This window comes from Pelobates fuscus, chromosome 13 (assembly GCF_036172605.1).
Source record: "Pelobates fuscus isolate aPelFus1 chromosome 13, aPelFus1.pri, whole genome shotgun sequence".
Taxonomy (NCBI): Eukaryota; Metazoa; Chordata; class Amphibia; order Anura; family Pelobatidae; genus Pelobates; species Pelobates fuscus.
The window spans coordinates 3,602,562-3,619,306 of NC_086329.1; the positions used below are offsets into that span (position 1 = coordinate 3,602,562).

Consider the following 16,745-nt stretch of genomic DNA (forward strand, 5'->3'; position numbering starts at 1 on the left):
GGGAGTCACTGATTGGCTGAAAGTGTCAGCTGACCGCTCTCAGTTAAACAGCGTTCCTGGCAGCACTCCACACTTTGTGAATCTTAAAATTCAGCAATAGGGAGGAGTAGTGACCAGCGCTGAAGGCAACTTACAGGTAATATCATTTTCGAACGATTTAACCCCTTGCGGTAAATGTGCAACCAGGGGCCTCCAGTCACCAAAACAATTCATCTAGATACGTTGTTTTGGTTTCTGGAGTGTTCCTTTAAGCTGTAGTTATTCTGGAGACTACAGTGTCCCTTTAATGAGGTTTGCGCATTCATGTTAATTAGCGGCTGTTTAAAGTGACACTATAATCACCAAAACTACAGCTTATTGAATTTGTTCTGGTGAGTAGAATCATTACCTTCAGGCTTTTTGCTGTAAACATTGTCTTTTCAGAGAAAATGCAGTGTTTACATTACAGCCTAGTGATAACTTCACTGGCCACTCCTCAGTTACAGATCCTTCCTGGGTCATGGCTGCCTAAAATGCATCCAGACATTCAGTGTCTACTCCCTCTGCATGCAGACACTGAACTTTCCTCATAGAGATTCATTGATTCAATTCATCTCTATGAGGAAATGCTGATTGGCCAGGGCTGTGTTTGAATTGTGCTGGCTCTGCCCCTGATCTGCCGCTTTGTCAGTCTCAGCCAATCTTATGGGGAAGCATTGTGATTGGATCAGGCCACCACTTCTGCTGATGTCAGAGGAAGTTGACAGGCAGAGGCAGCAGCTTCAGACTTTAATACAAGTAAGATTTTACTATCTTTAGGGGGGGCCAAATAGTGGTTTTAACACTATAGGGTCAGTAATACATGTTTGTGTTCCTGACCCTATAGTGCTCCTTTAAGTATCTGCTTTTATCCAACTTTGTATTATTTTGCCTGATAATGTTTCTTGTGGTATGGATACTGAAATAAAAAAAGAGACTTTTTTTAAACGGTTTATGTACAATCATCCTGTTGCCTTTATTAAGGGTTCATGCTTAGTCCATATATTTATTTATATTTATAAAAATAAAAACACACAACACACTCTCTCTTTTCTAGAGAAACCATGGATTCCCTAGCAGAGAAATTACTCAATATTCTGGTCTCTCCCTTTACTGATTTATATTAATAAGGGTTTAAGGCCAGGACACTGTCTAGTGGTGTCCACCTGACGTCTAGGTGCTTAGGCAGTTTTTGCATTGGCACATATTGATTTAAAACACTTTGCTTAACAGAATGTGTGCTTGATGGGAGTTGTCCCCTATTGTAGTTTGAGTGAGACCACTAATGACTTATCCACACATCCAGTAGTGGAGATGGTGATTTAAACACCAAGCTCCATATATTACTTTGCCGCAGCCCACCCTACAGATCACCTTGCTGCCAACCTCAACATCTTCCCCTTCACCCCTACCAGCAGCCTTTGTAACCAGCAGTGCAGGGGTAACTGCCAAGTATGATATAGAAACAGACTGATAGATCACCTTATATCCAAAACTTCGCACAATACTGGACACATTGTATCATCTGCAGTAAACCTTGCCTGGATTAGGCAGCCATTCACCCTAACAGGATACTCCTGAAACTTTGTAAAAAGTCAGATTGTGCTCATAGGATATCATTACGTGTCTTAATACGCACCTTTTACTGCAGCTAACTGCAACCCGCGAAAGGCATGCAGAGCAGGAAAATCTTAGAGCAGAGCATGAACAGCCATGAATATAGAAGTAAATAGTTTAATGTATTCGAGTAGCAGTGAGCTTGCATCTTGTATGAATGGGACACAGAACCCAGTTTATTAAATAGTGAATAAAGTTTATTAAATAGTGAATTTAAAATGTCTTCATATTATACATATAGCTATTTAAAAGGTACAAAGTCTTTAATAGTCACAAATAAACATCAATATTTTACAATTAACACTTTACATGCTGTTAACAGGAAAGGAGACAGACGGTACTAATCTTCAACTCAGGCGTTACATTCGTTGGGTGAACATTATTATGTCTCTCGGACCAGTTCTAGCAGAGGGGTTATGAACACATCGAATACAGCCACTGTGTGAATATCACACATTAACATTAGTGGCTTACCCCTGCCTGCACCATGTGGGCCCTCTGAAACACCACAATTTCAAGTTCGGAAACCATTCCTATGTAGCTTTTCAAGATCTACTGTGCTTGCTCATGATTTTAAATTCATGAACCCACACTGCTCAAGATTGCCTGAATGGTTTCTGGTAAAATAAGCTGTGTTCCTGATCCAGCAGGCCTAAAGATGACTACCCCATAGAGGAAGGATGAGATATTAACCGAGGAGTAATTTAATTATATGTAGAGAAGGAAAAAAAAAAAAAATCTTTCAAAGGAGACTTCTGCCTTTGGATAGTTGTGTCACAATTAAATCCACAGATGGAAATGCATGCTATAAAGGAATATCATATTAGGTTTTATCTGTCAGTTCTGTGTGGGCAACGTTGCCAGCCACTCATGTGCTTCTTCCAGAGCATGTCTATACTGCTCTATTTCCTGCTTGAAAGCTTCTTGTCCTTCCACACATTGTCTCATTCTTTGCCGTGCTTCACTCAGGTTCACCCCAAGAAACTGCAAATACAAACCGGTAATCTGCATTTATAGGAAGTTTCAGAGAACCGCTCCCATTGTTCCTAGCTAGGAGCAAGGCATCTTATAACCATCATTAGCAAGTATAACTCATCCCTCTGTATAAGATCCTGTGCAGCCAAACCTTGTGAGAATATTTATGGGGTAATGTCTGATGATCTTGAATGGCTAAAGAATTTAAATTTACACTTTAGCTTGTGAGTCTAACAGGGCTATCCCTACCAGTATCCTTCCTATACAAGAACACTTTACAGGATGCCCATACAACTACTGTCATTAATCCACCGGGCAGCCAAGACGGGTGGGAGATGGACAGGGTTACATTCTGAATGCAAGTCCCACATACAGCAAGACGACTTCACAGTAAGTTGCTAAAAACGCCAGCTTTATTTTAGGCTTAGTACTTCCTGTCAGGTTTCCTAAAATGGGACACATACCTGGACGAATGGTATCTGGTCGGCCCCTGTCAGGTTAGTATGTTGCAGCTCCCTTATAAGCAAGTCTCCCATAACCTGTAACAAAGTACATTCCACATTAAGCAGCAGATTGCGTCCCCCTTAATTGATAAAATGAAAACAATTTGGAGGGCCGGGTAACAGATTTCGAATAATCCACCTTCAGCATTCCACCCACAAGTCCTAAAGCATTATTTATATTTAAACAAGTCTCTGCGTCGGTTATGACCCTTTTTTAAAGTGATTATATTGTTCAGTGAACCGTGCCATTTTATTGGGCATATGAAGAACCAGTGATGGGCTGATGTTTACTATACCAATCACAGTCCTGACATAGCAAGTGAAGATAGATCTAGTCAATAGCCATGTCAGAAAACTGCTGTGAAGGAATCTGTGGCTCTATTCAGTGGTATTGATGAGCAAATGTGTAGGAAGACAAAAGCATGCCGTTACCTCACTTCTGATTAATAGTGTAGGCCGTTTAAAGATGACAGTGAATTGAGCAGTGAAATTGCAGGGGAATGATCCGCTTTATTTAGCTAAAGTAATTTAGGTGACTATAGTGTTCCTTTAAGGACTGATGTGTAAAACAAGTGTTAAAGAGGACCCATCATGTCCTAAACTACTTATTTGGGAAGAGCATGACATCTATCTATACATTGTACGCACAGATTTCCTGGCAAAAGTATTGATCAGGAGAAAAACCTATTTAAAAATAGATCTCCCACTTCTCAGTCAAATCTTCAGCACAAAACGCTATACCAACGATATGCACACCAACCAGAGCGCAAGTAGTGTGGTTGCCATGGAAACATCCCTGGCTAGTGAGTATAAGAACAGAGTGTTCAGATCCCAGCGTCACTGAGTAGATGCGGAGGATAGATCAGGGGTTGGTACTTACATGATAACTAACACCCACGAGGTACTGAACAGGAGTGAGTATATCAATATTTAACACTGAAGATATGTATGCGATATATGATGCATTCAACGTATGTGGGGCAATTTAAGGCAAATCAATTTTCATAGCAGTTCACTTTAAAGAGGAGAAGTTTTTCTAGGACATGAACACACGTTACATTTTTGAAGCACGTTTATAAGTCAGTTCATATATGCCAAGATCTAGCCATTTGATTAGGAGTAGTGGATCAGTGATTAAATTTAGCTCTACTTGTTTTGTTACTGCACAACTCCAATGCAGGAATAACATTACAGAAAGTTTTTAGATATAAACAAATTACTTTCTAAAGCACCTGATAAGGTGAGGAGCTGAACATACCTTTGCCTTGTCTCTCTGCTTGTTCTTTTGTGAAACCAGAGTAGCCAATTCTGAAACTGATAAGGGACCATAAACATTAGGAAATGGATTCTCATCACGTCTAAAATGGCTGGAAATTTAACCTGACTATGGGACCAGAGTGTGAAAAACATTTACATACCAGTGTACTGTCAGACTCAAAATAAAAATACAATAATTCAGAAAAATAAGAAGAATACCCCATGGGAATGGGGGATTCCTGAACTGGTATTTGAAAAACAGGAATAAAGTTATGTGCAGCTAACTAATATAGCTTCAAAACTTGGTAGGACAAAAATCCTCCAGTTACTTCAAATGTATCCAGAAAAGTTAAACTTTATTCAATTTAATAAATATTCAGGGCCCCATGTACATTCTATTATGGCTAAAAATCAGCCAAACATGGCTATTACAGCAGGGATGAAGTGACAGGGTAACAAGGGGAGAGAAGATTCACATAACAGTGTGTGGCAAACCTAGCCACTTTAGGTCATACTTTAACCTCTGAAGGTTGTCTGTAAAAAGCTGCTTTAATTCTGTTTATGTATATATTCGTGTATCTCTGTAATAGAGAGCATTCGTATGCTAACGGACGAAAGCCACTAGCATTCATATGGTAGTTTCACGAACAGTGACTTTACACACTGTTCGTGAAACGAATGGGAGCCCACAAACAGAGGGTCGTGTGGCTCCCATTAATCCGATTGCAACATTGTAGCAATCGGCGGTTAATTGCTTTCCCGGGTGGCCGGTGTTCGGCTACCGACCAAGCGGCGGTCGGCCATCTTGGATCCTTTGTTAGCCCAGCGGTGTTTGGTCGTCGAGTGCCTGGAACTAAAATCGGCTACTCGACGGCGCGAACACCGCTGGACTTCCAGGCTGTTTGGGAGCACCGGTCCTTCGGTATTTTATTCTCAATTATGTATTCGGTACTTTTTAGATGAATGTGTAATAAAGTGTGTTTCGAGCGGCGTTCGGTTATTTATGCTGGGATCTGAGCAGTACTTTCACAAAGTGTGCGCTCAGACCCCAGCTATCTACCGAACGGTCATTCGGTATAATCATATAAATAATATTAAAGTTATGTATTTTTGTGTAAAAAGCCGGTTCTGCTGTACGGAGGGATAATCCACTTAACAGGATATTCTAGTGGGAGTATCCCTCTCGTACAGCAGTGCATGGTGGGAGAAATGCCCTGTATATTCAGTTTCCCACGTAGTCCCCTACTGCAATACCCCTGTAAAGTGACTAAGGAAACCCCTTGCATGGGGAACCACATGAATACTGGAGCTGTGAATAAAATCGTCAGTTGACTCCCAGAACTGTGTTTCGTCCGGTTACTGGGGGATTTGGGATATTGCCTTCATTCAGCGCTTTACTTGGATTACTTCCTGTACCAGTGGAGAATTTGGGATTTAACATTGCAGCTCCGCTACACTGCTTAAATATCCCTGTGGGTGTATTAAAGAGCAATTATGGTAAACCTGCCCTTTACAGACAGAATGCTGAGCTGCTACAAGTCCTGGTTTGACTAAGGACACTGCCTGGAAGGAGGTCAAGCTTTTGATTTTGAGGATTTAAAAAAAAAAAAAAAACAACAACAAACAAAAAAATAAAATAAAAAAAACCACCACACAAACACCCCCCACCCCCACCCCCTCAGGGAGATTACCTGGTTCAGGGTTTCTATTTTGCAGACGGTGTTTCAGCTCCCTTACTTCATCTTTTAGCTGCTCTTGGCTTGCTTCCATAGTTTTGATAGTGTTCTATTAAACAGACAATTTTATTTCTATTAATTGAATTCTGGTTGACTAGCACCAGACATCTACACGTCTTCAAGTTCTGGACAGATTAGATAGTGTCATGAGAGAAAGCAAAAAGTGTTTAATCAAAACTGGATAATATTGGGGGCTGTAAAAGTGATAGAACACCTTGCTTGTCAGTGACCTCCGCTGCCTTTAGCTGTAACAAGGATGCCACCACGGACACTGACCTCGGCTGTCAAACATTCTGCCTTTAGCTGTAACAAGGATGCCACCACAGACCGTGACCTCGGCTGTCAAACATTCTGCCTTTAGCTGTAACAAGGATGCCACCACAGACAGTGACCTCGGCTGTCAAACAATCTGCCTTTAGCTGTAACAAGGATGCCACCACAGACAGTGACGTCGGCTGTCAAACAATCTGAATTTAGAGGTAACAAGGATGCCACCACAGACAGTGACCTCGGCTGTCAAACAATCTGCCTTTAGCTGTAACAAGGATGCCACCACAGACAGTGACCTCGGCTGTCAAATAATCTGCCTTTAGCTGTAACAAGGATGCCACCACGGACAGTGACCTCGGCTGTCAAATAATCTGCCTTTAGCTGTAACAAGGATGCCACCACAGACAGTGACCTCGGCTGTCAAACAATCTGAATTTAGAGGTAACAAGGATGCCACCACAGACAGTGACCTCGGCTGTCAAACAATCTGCCTTTAGCTGTAACAAGGATGCCACCACAGACAGTGACCTCGGCTGTCAAACATTCTGCCTTTAGCTGTAACAAGGATGCCACCACAGACAGTGACCTCGGCTGTCAAATAATCTGCCTTTAGCTGTAACAAGGATGCCACCACAGACAGTGACCTCGGCTGTCAAACATTCTGCCTTTAGCTGTAACAAGGATGCCACCACAGACAGTGACCTCGGCTGTCAAATAATCTGCCTTTAGCTGTAACAAGGATGCCACCACAGACAGTGACCTCGGCTGTCAAATAATCTGCCTTTAGCTGTAACAAGGATGCCACCACAGACAGTGACCTCGGCTGTCAAATAATCTGCCTTTAGCTGTAACAAGGATGCCACCACGGACAGTGACCTCGGCTGTCAAACAATCTGAATTTAGAGGTAACAAGGATGCCACCACAGACAGTGACCTCGGCTGTCAAATAATCTGCCTTTAGCTGTAACAAGGATGCCACCACAGACAGTGACCTCGGCTGTCAAACAATCTGAATTTAGAGGTAACAAGGATGCCACCACAGACAGTGACCTCGGCTGTCAAACATTCTGCCTTTAGCTGTAACAAGGATGCCACCACAGACAGTGACCTCGGCTGTCAAATAATCTGCCTTTAGCTGTAACAAGGATGCCACCACAGACAGTGACCTCGGCTGTCAAATAATCTGCCTTTAGCTGTAACAAGGATGCCACCAGGGACAGTGACCTCGGCTGTCAAACAATCTGAATTTAGAGGTAACAAGGATGCCACCACAGACAGTGACCTCGGCTGTCAAACATTCTGCCTTTAGCTGTAACAAGGATGCCACCACAGACAGTGACCTCGGCTGTCAAATAATCTGCCTTTAGCTGTAACAAGGATGCCACCACAGACCGTGACCTCGGCTGTCAAATAATCCGCCTTTAGCTGTAACAAGGATGCCACCACAGACAGTGACCTCGGCTGTCAAACATTCTGCCTTTAGCTGTAACAAGGATGCCACCACAGACAGTGACCTCGGCTGTCAAACATTCTGCCTTTAGCTGTAACAAGGATGCCACCACAGACAGTGACCTCGGCTGTCAAATAATCTCCCTTTAGCTGTAACAAGGATGCCACCACAGACAGTGACCTCGGCTGTCAAATAATCTGAATTTAGAGGTAACAAGGATGCCACCACAGACAGTGACCTCGGCTGTCAAATAATCTGCCTTTAGCTGTAACAAGGATGCCACCACAGACAGTGACCTCGGCTGTCAAACAATCTGCCTTTAGCTGTAACAAGGATGCCACCACGGACATTCAGAGACCTCAGTGATGGCAGTCTGTTTGCCAACAAGGTACAAATCCTTTGTCTCTCCACCATAAAAACAACCTTCAACATAGCATGCAAATTCCATGACCAGAAGAGTAATGAAGGTGAAGGCGGCAACGGTTTGACGGCACGGAGTATCTGCAGTAGAATAGTACTGCAGCATGGCACCGTCCAACACGGCTCCCTAATTGTTCACAGAGATGCAGCACATACTCTTCCCCGTATAACCTTGTTATACTGAGGAGTAAACAGAGTTAGTGAGGCTCTGGGTCATTACACCAGACACACAGAATCCCCTCTCTTACCAAGGTACATGTCTTAGAAGAGCTATAAGTAGGTTCGTGGGCTTTGGTTACCATGGAAACCTATCATTTTTGTGGGGAAGAGACTGCAGGGTTCAATTAAGACCCAGGTGCCTCAAAATCTTGCTATGACTTTCCACCACAAACCATCACCCACCTGCAGGTTGACATTCTCTGCCATGAGAAGACGATTTTTAGCCTTAAGTTCAGTCTCGACTCTGGATCTGAAACAAACGTTTTATATTTACAAGGCAGGAGCAGAATTAATATGGGAAACTAGAATTTGTTTCACACTGTAAAGAACAAAGAGCTAGACTGAGTGTTTATGGATTTGCACTTTAATTGAGACACAAAGCATATTACAACAGATCAAACAATGAGGTGAATGTACTCCACAAGTGTGGCTTAGTTAAATATACCGTTTTTGGGTATTCAGTGTTTAGATGTACACAACACACTTTGCCTTCAATACAAATCCCTAAGCAGGATCTAATAGTGCCGGATTTTAACTAGAGTCAGCCAGATATTGGAAGAATACTTCAGTTCTGCAGAAGAATTTGTTATATGGTATAAATAGCTTGACCACACAGTACACAATCTTAAGAGAGTGGTCAGGATCGTACTTTGCACTGTAAAATAAACTCCCCTTGGATAATGTTAATTAATGTGCATATGCCAAGGGGATCTTCTCTTAAATTGAAAGCGACCTGCCTGTGTAACTAGAATGTAAGCTCTGTGCCATACCCTAATCATGTACTTTACCACACAGTATTAAATAACATTGAGATACACTGCGCAGCACATTGTTAGACAACATAATGATCCAAGTTACAAATTGGCTGGCTTCATTTCATTAAAAGGTGATTTAGAAATTAAAATATGGTTTAAAACTTCCCATGTAAAGGAGCGGCGGCCTTCTTGGATATACCCAGTCTTTTGTTGCATATTAAAATAAATGTACATTTCGCACTGTCCTAGTAACCTTCTATATACACCGGTATGAAGAGCTGGGGGAAGAGACGTGGGTGTGTTTGCGCCAAGGCTTTGCTCACCTATTTGAGACAGCTTTCAATCCTCCCACTGCGCCATCACATGACGGTAACGTGTTCTTTGGCTCTGTACTGAGTACCTGCTGGCCTGGTCTCTTTAAATGGGTAGAAGCTGTAGACATGAAGAACATGACAAAGATTTAAGAGGTGTGAGGGATAAATACCACAGACAGGACGTGCATATTTACACCATTTATTTAACATCCAGATCCAAATTATGACCACTTACCTGCAGCATTAGACTTGTCTTTCGTAACGGCTGCCTGGGATCTAACAGGGAGTTTACACCTATCCATGACGGCAACTTCTTAGACAAAATCACAACCACTGCAGTCTTAGAAACAGACAGGACTCAATGATTCCATTGTTAGTGTTTAGAAAGCCATGGCAGGCAGTCTCTCAGTCAGTCAGTCAGTCTCTCTCAGTCTCTCAGTCAGTCAGTCAGTCTCTCTCAGTCTCTCAGTCAGTCAGTCTCTCTCAGTCTCTCAGTCAGTCAGTCTCTCTCAGTCTCTCAGTCAGTCAGTCTCTCTCAGTCAGTCAGTCTCTCTCAGTCAGTCAGTCTCTCTCAGTCTCTCTCAGTCTCTCTCAGTCAGTCAGTCTCTCTCAGTCAGTCAGTCTCTCTCAGTCAGTCAGTCTCTCTCAGTCAGTCAGTCAGTCAGTCTCTCTCAGTCAGTCAGTCAGTCAGTCTCTCTCAGTCAGTCAGTCAGTCAGTCTCTCTCAGTCAGTCAGTCAGTCAGTCAGTCTCTCTCAGTCAGTCAGTCAGTCAGTCTCTCTCAGTCAGTCAGTCAGTCAGTCTCTCTCAGTCAGTCAGTCAGTCAGTCTCTCTCAGTCAGTCAGTCAGTCAGTCTCTCTCAGTCAGTCAGTCAGTCAGTCTCTCTCAGTCAGTCAGTCAGTCAGTCTCTCTCAGTCAGTCAGTCAGTCTCTCTCAGTCAGTCAGTCAGTCAGTCAGTCTCTCTCAGTCAGTCAGTCAGTCAGTCTCTCTCAGTCAGTCAGTCAGTCAGTCTCTCTCAGTCAGTCAGTCAGTCAGTCTCTCTCAGTCAGTCTCTCTCAGTCAGTCAGTCAGTCAGTCAGTCAGTCAGTCAGTCAGTCAGTCAGTCAGTCAGTCAGTCAGTCAGTCAGTCAGTCAGTCAGTCAGTCAGTCTCTCAGTCAGTCAGTCAGTCAGTCAGTCAGTCAGTCAGTCAGTCAGTCAGTCTCTCAGTCAGTCAGTCAGTCAGTCAGTCAGTCAGTCAGTCAGTCAGTCAGTCAGTCAGTCAGTCAGTCAGTCAGTCAGTCTCTCAGTCAGTCAGTCAGTCTCTCAGTCAGTCAGTCTCTCAGTCAGTCAGTCTCTCAGTCAGTCAGTCAGTCTCTCAGTCAGTCAGTCAGTCTCTCAGTCAGTCTCTCAGTCAGTCAGTCAGTCAGTCAGTCAGTCACTCAGTCAGTCAGTCACTCAGTCAGTCAGTCTCTCAGTCAGTCAGTCTCTCAGTCAGTCAGTCTCTCTCAGTCAGTCAGTCTCTCTCAGTCAGTCAGTCTCTCTCAGTCAGTCAGTCTCTCTCAGTCAGTCAGTCTCTCTCAGTCAGTCAGTCTCTCTCAGTCAGTCAGTCTCTCTCAGTCAGTCAGTCTCTCTCAGTCAGTCAGTCTCTCTCAGTCAGTCAGTCTCTCTCAGTCAGTCAGTCTCTCTCAGTCAGTCAGTCTCTCTCAGTCAGTCAGTCTCTCTCAGTCAGTCAGTCAGTCTCAGTCAGTCAGTCTCAGTCAGTCAGTCTCTCTCAGTCAGTCAGTCTCTCTCAGTCAGTCAGTCTCTCTCAGTCAGTCAGTCTCTCTCAGTCAGTCAGTCTCTCTCAGTCAGTCAGTCTCTCTCAGTCAGTCAGTCTCTCTCAGTCAGTCAGTCTCTCTCAGTCAGTCAGTCTCTCTCAGTCAGTCAGTCTCTCTCAGTCAGTCAGTCTCTCTCAGTCAGTCAGTCTCTCTCAGTCAGTCAGTCTCTCTCTTTCTCTCAGTCAGTCTCTCTCAGTCAGTCAGTCTCTCTCTTTCTCTCAGTCAGTCTCTCTCAGTCAGTCAGTCTCTCTCTTTCTCTCAGTCAGTCTCTCTCAGTCAGTCAGTCTCTCTCTTTCTCTCAGTCAGTCTCTCTCAGTCAGTCAGTCAGTCTCTCAGTCAGTCTCTCTCAGTCACTCAGTCAGTCAGTCTCTCAGTCAGTCACTCAGTCAGTCAGTCTCTCAGTCAGTCTCTCAGTCAGTCACTCAGTCACTCAGTCAGTCAGTCTCTCTCAGTCAGTCAGTCAGTCAGTCTCTCAGTCAGTCTCTCTCAGTCACTCAGTCAGTCAGTCTCTCTCTCAGTCACTCAGTCAGTCAGTCAGTCTCTCTCAGTCAGTCAGTCAGTCTCTCTCAGTCAGTCAGTCAGTCTCTCAGTCAGTCAGTCTCTCTCAGTCAGTCAGTCAGTCTCTCAGTCAGTCAGTCAGTCTCTCAGTCAGTCAGTCAGTCTCTCAGTCAGTCAGTCTCTCAGTCAGTCAGTCTCTCAGTCAGTCAGTCTCTCAGTCAGTCAGTCTCTCAGTCAGTCAGTCTCTCAGTCAGTCAGTCTCTCAGTCAGTCAGTCTCTCAGTCAGTCAGTCTCTCTCAGTCAGTCAGTCAGTCAGTCAGTGTACAATTCACACAATCCTATCAGACTCCATTAATAATAAAAATAATAATAATACTATAAATAATAATAATAATATAATAATATAATACTATATATATTAATAATAATAATAATAATAAACATGGAGTAACTGGGCTGACATTAGATCAGCTCACACAGGGGGCCGCAGGGGATTCTGGGAGAGCTGACCGTAGGACTCCATTTCCCATGATGCCGTGCCAGCCGTGTCACCCCGAGCGGCCGGTACCGGGATCTGACTCACCGGACTATGAGGCGATGTCCCGGCTCAGGTATTCCCGCCAACCAAATCAAACCGAACCGACCGAGTGACAGCAGCTATCACGTGGAAGGCGGAGAGCCAATCAAAGGAATGATCGCGGTCACGTGACGGATGTTTGCTCCCGACATGCTCAGCGTGCACTAAGGGCTCACGGGAAATGTAGTCTAGGTAGTGGTAGAGACCATCTTTTAAAGGGACATGCATCTCATTACAAAGCTTTTGCAAACCAAACTAAAATAAACCGAGAAACGTTTGTAAAGTATGTAATTAATATAAACTGAGTTTCCCCCCCACATCCTCCTCTCTCGCACCCACCAACCCTCCCATCAGGGCGTCATGCGCTAACACCGTCCGCGCACGACAAGCCGTTAGCACGCTTAGAACGTAAACCAAGGAAACAATGACAGCCAACGGATCCCGTCTATCCCCTTACAATCTGCCGGAGACCTACCTATCCTCACTGATACACAAACATGTCCCGTGGGCCCCCTACACTCTACCGGAGACCTACCTATCCTCACTGATACACAAACAGGTCCCGTGGGCCCCCTACGCTCTACCGGAGACCTACCTATCCTCACTGATACACAAACAGGTCCCGTGGGCCCCCTACGCTCTGCCGGAGACCTACCTATCCTCACTGATACACAAACATGTCCCGTGGGCCCCCTACGCTCTACCGGAGACCTACCTATCCTCACTGATACACAAACATGTCCCGTCTGGCCCCCTACGCTCTACCGGAGACCTACCTATCCTCACTGATACACAAACATGTCCCGTCTGGCCCCCTACGCTCTGCCGGAGACCTACCTATCCTCACTGATACACAAACATGTCCCGTCTGGCCCCCTACGCTCTGCCGGAGACCTACCTATCCTCACTGATACACAAACATGTCCCGTCTATCCCCCTACGCTCTGCCGGAGACCTACCTATCCTCACTGATATACAAATATGTTCCGTCTATCCCCCTACGCTCTGCCAGAGACCTACCTATCCTCACTGATATACAAATATGTTCCGTCTATCCCCCTACGCTCTGCCAGAGACCCACCTATCCTCACTGATACACAAATATGTCCCGTGGGCCCCCTATGCTCTACCGGAGACCTACCTATCCTAACTGATATACAAATATGTCCCCTCTGGCCCCCTATGCTCTGCCAGAGACCTACCTATCCTCACTAATATACAAATATGTCCCATCTAGGCCCCTACGCTCTGCCGGAGACCTACCTATCCTCACTGATACACAAATATGTCCCGTCTGGCCCCCTACGCTCTGCCGGAGACCTACCTATCCTCACTGATATACGAATATGTCCCATCTAGGCCCCTACCCTCTGCCGGAGACCTACCTATCCTCACTGATATACAAATATGTCCCGTCTGGCCCCCTACGCTCTGCCAGAGACCTACCTATCCTCACTGATACACAAACATGTCCCGTCTAGCCCCCTACGCTCTGCCGGAGACCTACCTATCCTCACTGATATACAAATATGTCCCGTCTGGCCCCCTACGCTCTGCCGGAGACCTACCTATCCTCACTGATATACGAATATGTCCCATCTAGGCCCCTACCCTCTGCCGGAGACCTACCTATCCTCACTGATATACAAATATGTCCCGTCTGGCCCCCTACGCTCTGCCAGAGACCTACCTATCCTCACTGATACACAAACATGTCCCGTCTAGCCCCCTACGCTCTGCCGGAGACCTACCTATCCTCACTGATATACAAATATGTCCCGTCTGGCCCCCTACGCTCTGCCTGAGACCTACCTATCATCACTGTAGCGGAGAGCTGATATTCCACAGGTTATCTCCACTCAAGATCCCAGTGAGGCTCAGGAACAAGTATTAAAAATCCATAAGGCAATAATTCCAGCAGGCAAGACAATCCAATAATATCCCAACATCAATCCCAATGACTGGACGACACACAGCATCAGGAGCAGAACTGAACTTTGAATCACTCAACCTTCTTCTAAAGCTTTCTCCCATGCAAGGGAGGGATTTACAGAAATTACACAATACACCAATCATGCATGAGTTGCCACCTACACATCCCCTCCCCTAAGTATGACTCATAATCCCATTATGCAGGACACAGTTCTCCTGGTTTTCTGGATGTACCCCTAAACATAGGGGTACCCCTTTAAATATTATATCCCCTGGTAGCCCTGATCTGGGTGAGAACATTTAGATTGTCTGTCAGTGAGCCTATTTGTGTGCATCAGTGAGCTTGTGTTTTTATGTCAATGAGCTTATGTATATCAATGAGATTGTCTGTGAGCCTGTGTATCAATGAGCTTGTGTCAGTGAGATTATCTGTGTCTGCATGTGAGTATGCTTTACTGTATAATTAACCTGAAAGAACTAATATTTTGAATTAGAAAAATAAATATATCAAATATATATACAGCTGCTTTGTATCCCCAGTCCGGACCTACACACACACACACTCACTCACTAGCAGATGCGCGCACACACACACACACAAAGCTTACTCACTAGCAGGCACACATACACAGATACAAGCTCACCCACTAGTAGGTACACACACACAAACTCCCTCACTAGCAGATGCACACACACACACACACAAAGCTTACTCACTAGCAGGCACACACACACATATAAGCTCACTCACTAGTAGGTACACACACACAAATTCCCTTACTAGCAGGCACAAACACAAACTCCCTCACTAGCACACACACACACACACACACACACACACACACACACATGCTCACTCACTAGCAGGCACAGGGCTGTATCTACCGCGAGGCAAACAAGGCATTTGCCTTGGGCAGCTCTTTCCAGGAGGGAAAAAACGCCACCCCCAAATGCCCAGGCTAATGCCTTGTTTGCCTCGTTTTATGGGGGTCCAAGAGCTGGCTAGCTGGCCACCTTTGGGCCCCCAGCCAGTTGCGGCCGTAATTACTGTACATTTTGAAGGGAGACTGACAGCCCCCTAATTGCGGCACCAGCCCCTAGCTCCTCCCTCTTTACTCCCTTTGGACTGACACAGGCTGTCTGAGTCAGAGGGGGAAATCCTTTAAATGAAAGCCTAATTTAGGTCTGTCTGATCGGTCCCAGCCTCCAGGTGCTGCTGGCCCACCGGGAAATTTTGCGGTATCCCGGTGGGCCAGTCCGTCCCTGTGTGTGTGTGTGCCTGCTAGTGAGGGAGCTTCTGTGTGTGTGTGTGTGTGTGCCTGCTAGTGAGTGAGCTTGTGTGTGTTCCTGCTAGTGAGTGAGCTTGTGCATGTGAGTGTGCCTGCTAGTGAGTGAGCTTGTGTGTGTGTGTGCGTCTGCTAGTGAGGGAGCTTGTGTGTGTGTGTAATTCAGAACAAGCTATATGTGGCGCTATGGAAGAAAGTGCGGTGCTGCTAATTCACCCAAGTATATTGTCACAATATATACTTAACAGTGAGAAACACAGTGAAACCATAGAAGGGGATGAGCACACACATTAAGAAGAATAAATTACCTTATATACAAAATTCCTCTTCTATGAAAGTAACATATATAATGACCTATACAGAAATAAATATAAAAATTACAACATAGTGTAATCTGTATAAATAATTTGTGAGTAAGGTTTAGATTTCAGAACACTCACACATTTTAGAGCCCATTAACGTTGGCTCTAGACTTATAGAGCATATATGTCTCCTTATGGACACAAGGTGCGTTCCTCCACTCGTTAGGATCCCCAAAAAGTGCAAAATTGCTGCAATCAGGAACTCCAATAAGAGGTAGATAAGTTCAAAGAATGTATTACTTCAGAATATTAAAACGCGTTTCAACCCCAAACTGGGTCTTCCTCAGGTGCTGATAAATGTCCCGCTGACATGAGTATCTTTATATATATATATAAACATTATAATTCATTAATCACACTAGTAAAAAGAAGAAACTCCCAAACTACCAAAAAAGGTCCGAACCGGAAACGTATTATGCCCCTTCCAATATGGCGATGTTTCCGGTCCGGAAATATACTTCCTGTATACCCGCCATATTAGTAATCTTTAACATAAAATACAATACAAAATACATTTACAAATAAAACAAACACATGGTTTCTTCTAAATAAAAATTGCTGCATCATTTCTGGGTCTTTTCTTGAAGTTCGTTGCATTATTTCTGTTTCATCACTCGTCACCGGAGGTGGGAAACCCTGAGGATGGGTGGCAGGAACAGGGGACAAAGGGACTGGGATTCCAACCCCTGGGAGGGGACATTGTCTTTCTGTGTGATCCACCCCTTGCATGGGGAAAAGTATAAAGCCGAGAGTGGCCAATA

General features: G+C 44.7%; 1 protein-coding gene across 2 annotated transcripts; it reads right to left on the reverse strand.

Annotated features, from left to right (window-relative positions):
* Window positions 1-1,810: 1,810 nt before the first annotated feature.
* Window positions 1,811-12,485, reverse strand: LOC134582453 (uncharacterized). 2 transcript variants are annotated; one of them, XM_063439059.1, is made up of 8 exons: window positions 12,411-12,485; window positions 9,770-9,874; window positions 9,544-9,652; window positions 8,649-8,715; window positions 6,062-6,155; window positions 4,372-4,427; window positions 3,075-3,149; window positions 1,811-2,619 (listed from the first exon to the last, which is right to left on the reverse strand). In XM_063439059.1, exons 2-8 carry the CDS (start codon window positions 9,834-9,836, stop codon window positions 2,473-2,475), a joined length of 615 nt encoding a protein of 204 aa, XP_063295129.1. In that variant the 5' UTR covers window positions 9,837-9,874; window positions 12,411-12,485; the 3' UTR covers window positions 1,811-2,472. The 2 variants fall into 2 exon arrangements, with proteins under 2 accessions (XP_063295129.1, XP_063295130.1); XM_063439060.1 differs by lacking the exon at window positions 12,411-12,485 and adding an exon at window positions 12,304-12,359.
* Between the last annotated feature and the right edge of the window lie 4,260 nt (window positions 12,486-16,745).